The 7,615-nt window shown below is 34.8% G+C and overlaps 1 protein-coding gene across 3 annotated transcripts; it reads left to right on the top strand.

Moving 5' to 3' along the window:
• The first annotated feature begins 1,028 nt into the window (after positions 1–1,028).
• On the top strand, positions 1,029–6,617 carry LOC108214294 (uncharacterized). Of its 3 annotated transcripts, none has more exons than XR_010290006.1 (6): positions 1,678–4,028; positions 4,106–4,181; positions 5,287–5,534; positions 5,615–5,707; positions 5,789–5,905; positions 6,005–6,617. XR_010290006.1 is itself a non-coding variant. In XM_064089315.1 (6 exons), exons 4-6 carry the CDS (start codon positions 5,705–5,707, stop codon positions 6,380–6,382), a joined length of 498 nt encoding a protein of 165 aa, XP_063945385.1. In that variant the 5' UTR covers positions 1,678–4,028; positions 4,106–4,181; positions 5,048–5,534; positions 5,615–5,704; the 3' UTR covers positions 6,383–6,617. The 3 variants fall into 3 exon arrangements, 1 of the variants encoding a protein (XP_063945385.1); XM_064089315.1 differs by having other exon boundaries at positions 5,048–5,534; XR_010290005.1 differs by lacking the exons at positions 5,789–5,905; positions 6,005–6,617 and having other exon boundaries at positions 1,029–4,028; positions 5,048–5,534.
• The last annotated feature ends 998 nt before the right edge of the window (positions 6,618–7,615 follow it).

The following is a 7,615-nucleotide window of genomic DNA, read 5'->3' as shown; positions in this document are numbered from 1 at the left end:
TTTTTAGGGGTTGCTAAATGCAATATATGGTACAGTGTTTTACAGTTTTTTTTTTTGGATGTTCCATGCAATTCTTTACATTTCAAAACTTGTCAAAAATAGTCAATGAGTCCCACCACTTTCCCACTTTTCCTTCCTTTGCACATTACTTTTACTCAACTATCTCTTTTTTATACATTGAAATCAACAGGTCCCGCCACTTCACCCACTTTTCTTTCTTTTTTCCACCACTTTATACATATTTTTTAACCTCCGTGCCCAAACCAAATCAAATGTAAAGAATTGGCCGGGACGGAGAAAATATTTATTAGTCGAATTTTCAATATCGTATAATATGCATATTTCTAAAATAAAAATAAAAGTAAATGATGTATTAAAAAGTAACATTGTTATAAGTTTTTAATATGATTGTAAGTATATAATTAATAGAATTAAATATAATATAATATATTTACAAATGATGTTAAATAAAATTTTCCACCCTTTTCCGGCCCTTAAACTTTCTACAAGTTGGCATAATGCCTATGGGGTCGTCTTCGTCAGTTAAAAATCTCTCTCTCTTGGGCCACTCCACCCCTCTTCCTTTCACTCAACAAAACATCGAAAGTGACACTCGATTACTACATCCATCCATCCATCCACCGCGCCCATATATATAGGCCCTGTTTGGGAATTAGCTGTTAGCGGTTAGCTGATAGCGGATTCATTAGCTGTTTTGACTAGCGGATTTAATTAGCTGTTTTGACTAGCGGATTTAGATTAGCTGTTTTGTCTAAATCTGTTTGGTAGTTAGCTGTTTGAACTAACTGTTTGTATTTTTTTAGACACAATCACAAACCTCTAATCCAAAAAGCTCCTCCACTTAGCTTTTTGAAAATTAGCTTATTGAGCTCAAACCGCTATTACAATCCGCTAACAACCAAACACCCAAATTAGATGATTCTTTTGGTCAAACCTCTAATTTAGCCCAAACCTCTAATTTTTGCTCAATCCTCTAACTTCCAAACAGGGCCATAAACATAAAGCCACATTAACCCACAAGAAATAGAACAAAAGAGGACTCATTTCAAACACACATCAACCACTACCAAAAAGTCATGGCTTCCTCTGCACCATCCAGCAGCCGTGCCCAAAAACTTGTCCATGATCCACCAGATCACTCTCTATTCTCCCCCCTCATTCCCCGCCCATCTTCTCGGAGAACGCTCTCCCTTTCCTCTTCGCCTTCTTTTTCATCATCCAACTCATCTCTCGCCTCATTTTCCTTGGACGAAAATAATTCCCCTTTTAGCCCTTCCACTCCTCTCCATTCCGGCCAAGTCCCCTTCTCGTGGGAACAAATCCCCGGAATCCCCAAAAATAAACATCTCTCCAACAAAAAATGCAACGATATAAGCCTCCTCCCACCGCCTCCAGCTGCAAATCTAGCTCAAAAAACCAAATCTTTCCGAAAAGACCCTTTTTTCGCGGCATTAGTCGAGTGCTCTAAAGGCAATGATGGGCAAGGCAGCATTGCTCATTTCTGGAAATCTTCGAGAATAACAAGAACTCTAAGTGATCGGTTAGGGTTTGTGAGCATGTACACTAATTCATGCAAATCCACTTGTGCAGTCTCCAAGTCCCTGGTTTATCTCCCAAGATCATCACATAATACGTACCATACCCCCAGTTCCGGCTGAAGTTCAAACCCGTGACCCAACGAATAGCAAGTTCTTTGAAGATTAATTTTCGGTGACGGAAAATAATCATTACAAATAGATAAGTGTTTAATTTTTTTTTCCCACCTGTATTTGTTTAAATTATAAGCCTGTCATGATGATTTTAAAATTATATTTGTACATTTTGTTTGGTTCGTGAGGACAAAGCAAAATGTCCCCAACCTCTCTGTATAATCAAGAAATCAGAGTTTGTGTATTCGACCACTAGGACCGGTGTCAATACTGTATGTTTTTGTTTAATAATGCAAGAATTATTATACTTGTGTCTGATTTGTAGACCACATCTCGAAAACCTTCTAGTTAAGTGTGTGATCCTTTCTGTCAAGAGAAAATAATAATAAGGGTGTGATCCTTTCTGTATCCCATGTGTAAGCATACACATCTATATTCTTGTGGTTGTACGAGTAATGTTTACACAATTGCATGTGCTAGGACGAGACAGTATTGGACGTCTTCTATCGTGTCTCTTTCTTTTCTTTCGTGCAATAATTGGTATCCACATAATTTGTAAATTGACTTTTTTGAGATTTGAGTAATTAGTACTCCCTCCGTCCCCTTCATTTCTTTACACTTTCCTTTTTGAGATTTCCCATCCAATTTTTTACATTTCAAAACTTATCCAAAATAGTCAATAGGTCCCACCACTTCTTCACTTTTCTTTTTTTTTTTCACACTACTTTTACTCCACTATCTTCTTTTTATACATTAAAAATCAATGGGTCCCACCACTTCACCCACTTTTCCTCCTCTCTTTCCACTACTTTATACATATTTCTTAACCTCCGTGCCCAACCCAAACGATAAGAAATGGGAGGGACGGAGGGAGTAATTACTACTGCATATATGACTGAATACTGAATAGCGGGTATTAGGGGATCTAAATATATTTTAAAAAATACTCCTTCCATCCCAAATTAGATGAGCTCGTTGACTTTGAGCACGCATTTTAAAGTTCATTGACCACATAGCTACATTACTTATTTTTATAATTTTATTTTTGCAAATAAAAAATTAAATATGAAATTTTCGTTTACAAAAAAAATATTATAAAAATAAATATCGGAACTAGACGGTCATCTTAAGTTACGTGCTCAAAATATCTAGCTCATCTAATTTGGGATGGAGGGAGTACAAGTATAAGTTTGAATGAGTTAATGTGGGTGTTTGGCTAAGAGCAAGTCCAATAGGTTGCCTATCCTATTACTTATAAATAATATAAAATAATGAGTGCTAGTGTGTCTTAGTAATTTAGGTAATCTATTTTTAGTGTCAACTCCAATAGTAATTCCTATATTTGTTCTCCTAAAATTATTTTAATAATAAATTTGAGAGAGAAGGGGAAAAGGAGAGAATAGACAAAGAAAGAAGGAGAGAGATGATTATTTTATTCATAAATATTAAATAGGTAATGCACTACGCCATAAAAGGCCTATCGCAACGCGACCTTTGTAAATGTTGCTAAAAAATGTTACCTTAGCTACACTACTTTCACCCTTCCGCAACATAATATTTTTCATGTTAGCTTAGCCAAAAAGGGGATGTTGCCTTTGTTAGAAAGTGTTTAAGGGTGCAACATGGAGACAAATATGTTAGCTTAAGCTATTAAAATGTGAAAATAATATTTTAACTTAAAATTAAAGAAAAAAGTAATTACTTGTATTAAAAATAAAAATAGAAGTTATGTAATAATATAAACTAAAAATATAAAAAATTATATAAAATATTAAATAATTTAATAGGTGAATGATTTTATTTTAAATAATAAATATATGTTTATTTATTTAAAAAGTAAAATAAAATGTAAACAAAAAAATAAAATATAAACTAAATATATGTATATATGTTTATTTGAACAAGCGGGCGTGGTTCCCGGTGAAATCAGACAAGCAGCGGGACTTTGTTTCACTAACACCCCGCCCCATTTTTTCACTTCCTTTTCCACTCACACTCAGTCATCTCTCATTTTCCACACAGTCCTCTCTCGCTCTTCACCCCCACATCTCGTCTCTCTCTCTCTCTTTTCACCCCCACAGTCGCCTCTCTCTCTTTTCACCGTGTCTCTCTCGTCGCTCTGGTCTCTCTGGTCTCTCATCAGCACATCTCTCTCATCTCAGGTTTGGATTTCAAGTTAGGGCATGGTTTGAGGGCTCGATGCTTTGATACTCCTAACTAGGGGTTTCTCTCTTTAAATCAGGGCTTCATTTCTTTATTTTCTTCCATTTACAGGTCTTTCTTCTTTTAAACTACATCTAATCGTACTTTATCTTTGATTTCAGGTATTTTCAGCGGAGGCTTTGCATTTGGAATTAGGTATGGTGGCTTTGATTTAATTTTTTTCATTTGTATATAGTGGGGGCTGTTAATCTAACTTTATTTTCTATTTTCAGGGCTTCTTCGGTTGATTTTAAGGATTTCATTTAAAGGATTTAAAATTAGGGTTTCAGTTTAAAGATTTTGCTACAGGTATCTCCCTCTCTGCTTCAACATTTTTGAGTTTTTGGGTTTGTTTTTGTTGTTATTTGTTTTTATTAGGGAAGTTATCTGATTTTTGTTTTTATTAGGGGTTTGGAATTGCATTTTATGAATCTTTGTTGTTTTCATTTTGTGGCATTTGTTATTTGTTGCATTTTGTAGTTAATATTTGTTACTAGTTAACATTTGATTTATATTTTGTGGTAAGTGTATGTGTCCAGGACTTGTTATTAAATATTTATGCTTGAAATAGGTTGTTCTGGTGACCAGTTATGACTCTGTTTTGTGGTTTCTATATGTATGCTCTGTTTATAACTTAAAAAATTTGACAATTAAGAGTAGCTGGTGTTGATTCTCTGTTGAACATTTGTATATTTTTGTGCTCTGCTGCCATACATGTAAGATTCCATTGTAGATATTGTGAGCTAGTTGGTTAGATGCCATAACATATTATCTTGGCTCATAAACTCTATGTATACTCTATATATAACTTAAGGGAATTGCGATAAATTTCTATGTATGACTTACCTGATTAAAAGAATATTGTTGTTAATGATTTGTATGATTAATAATATGCATGTGTTTGGTCTTATATTTGAAAGTGAAACTATAAATTATGACATATATGTATATTCTGTTTATCTTAACCCCTGGGATGAGGTAGTACATGGCAGATATGTTAACCCCTGTATAGGTTACCATAATAAACATATAGGTTTTGAATGTTTTATTTTAAGTATAATCCATATATGATCTTCAATATATAAAGTAAAATAATGGTCTTGTCTAGGAAAGGCATTGAAATCGTTTGTTTATGTGACCTAAATAATAAATAAACTGAATTGTCTTAATTGTAGCCATGGACGATGTGGATAATACTTGGATAAACCTTCCAAAGTATAGTGTCGAGTACATCAGAGGAATAAAATCCTTTATTCGGAATGCATTCCCTAACGTAGCCGTAGGTGATGAAATGACATGCCCCTGTAGAATATGTAAAAACATAAAGTGGCATAGTCAGGACCTTATATACGATCATCTCATCTGCAATGGCCATTCGCCTTTGTGCTCTGAATGGATTGTGGGAATTGCACAGATTCCTCTCCAGCCAGTTAACGACGAGGATCTTGATTTAGGGGATAAAGAGAATAATTTAAATTTCGAAGATAACCTAGATGAGATGTTTCATCAGCCTAATGGACCAAATGTCGATGCTAAAAAATTTTATGCCCATCTTGAAGAGGGAAAGCAACCCTTATATCCAGGCTCCAAAATAGGCCTGATGATATTCCACTTGAGAGGTTCAAATTGCTGTTGGAATATTGGAATGATGAAAGTATTCAGGTATACTTGTGATTTTAGGCACTAAATATTGTCTTGGGAACATAGTATAAGTTGCTCAACTTTCGTTTAATTTTTTGTAGGATAAAGCCAGGAAAAATTCAAATAGCCGCAAGTCATATACCGAGACTCACACTCTTGGTCCTAAAAGTATCGCACAGCTTCGACACAAAATGGTATATGGTCATCTAATTTAAATTAATGATTTCTGGCTTTCTTGTTCGATAATTTATGTCTCGTATAATCTATTTTTGTAGAAAAAGAATGCCCCAGATGAGTCTGAACCATGTGATGCAGAGGTTTTTGTGAAAACTCGGACTCGTGATGCAGGACGCGAGTACAAGACCAGTACTAAAACAATGAAAAAGAAAATTGTAAGTATTTAACTTAATCAGTTACACATAATATTTGCCCTTTCAGTTTTCTCTGTTTTGCATTTGCTCGTTTATGTTCATGTTATTGTACTTTTGTAGGATAAAATTAACAAAAAAATCAATTCCGGGGAGGCTGCTGATGAAATGCTTTTGGATAAAGAGCATGGCCCGACTTGGCTCTTAGGGAGATGCAAGAAGCCGCAAAAACTATCAGCTGCTGCTCCAACGGATACATATGTCAAAGAATTGACAACAAAAATTAAGGAAGGCCTTGCTGCTGAAGTCGAGGAAAAAGTGAAGAAAATCCAAGAAGAGGTAGATGAGCAGGTAAACAGGAAGGTGCAACAAAATTTGGCATCGGTCCTTAAGAAACTTGGTGAAGCAAACCCGTTCACAATTGATGTTACAGAGCTGTGTGCACATGTGGCCAGTGACAATGACGATGGCACACCAATGACTAAAGGCACCAGCTTCTAGTTTGCTAATAGTATGGTTGTTTAGACTTTGGTTCTTTGAAGTTATTTTGACTAGCTAATAGTATGGGGTTATATATCTAGACTTTTTGTTATTAAACTGTTAGTTTGCTGGTAGTTGGTCGATTCTGGATATTATGTTGGTTTAGCTGTGGATTTGATGTTGGAGTAAATTGGATTTGATGTTGGTTTTTGTATGTTTACAATGGTTTGTTGAAATGATGGACAAATTTTGGGAAGTATTGTATTTTAACAGTAGAATTGCAAATTTTTTTGGATAAAATGTTGCAGTAGCCTATTTAAATGTTGCAAAACTTGTATTTCAAAACTGTTGCAGTATAGGAAAAATATGTTGCCAATTTAGCTGCTGCCACCTGGCAACTTGATGGCCCCCACGTGGGCCCCACAGTGGCCCCCACGTGGGCCCCACAATGGCCCCCACGTGGGCCCCACTTTTTTAAAAAAATAAAATTACTCTAAGGTAACATAATTTTTTGTTGGAGTAGGAGAATAAAATGTTAGATTAAACACTCTTTGCTAACATATCTCGGTTGTTGCTGTAGGCAAACGATATGTTGCCTTAGACCCCCTAAGGCAACGGCAAAAATCCTATCATAAAATAAATGTTGCCTTAGCCCTTTTATGGGCCTTTAGCAACATATTGACCCCATTCTGCAACAATTTTTTTATGTTAGATAAGGCCTTTTATGGTGTAGTGATGGTTAGGGGTTATTTATAAATAGGTAATGGCTAGGAGAATTAAGGTTGTGCTAGTGATTTAAGATAGCACTAGGATAGTGTTGGAGTGCATTTTTTTGACACATTACCTAAACGTGAGTTTAGGACATCATATAGGTAACCTATTGGACTTGCTCTAAGCTTATTTAAAGTGCTTCCGGGCTTCTTTTAGCACTTTAAGCCGCTTCTATTTTTTATGTAGTGTTTGACAAAAATAAGCGGAACTGTGGAAGTGCTTCTTTTGAGTTTTTTAAGTCAGAAACTGGAAGCCAGAAATGCTAGCTTTTTTCGAACTTTTTTTGTGATTTGCATTTTATTATGAAGCTTTGAAATTTTTAATATGTAATAAACTTTATTAATTAATAAAGTTTTTTTTATTTTAATAATTTAAACTTTTTAAAATTTTATAAATTTTAATTACCAAACACTTAATATGATTTATTAAGTTCACTTAATCTGATTTAGGGAAAATAGATTTTTTCGCCACCCAACTTATTGT

The sequence above is a fragment of the Daucus carota genome, chromosome 3, assembly GCF_001625215.2.
Source record: "Daucus carota subsp. sativus chromosome 3, DH1 v3.0, whole genome shotgun sequence".
NCBI lineage: Eukaryota > Viridiplantae > Streptophyta > Magnoliopsida > Apiales > Apiaceae > Daucus > Daucus carota.
Note: the sequence above shows the minus strand (reverse complement) of the source record. Positions and strands in the feature narration are given on the sequence as shown.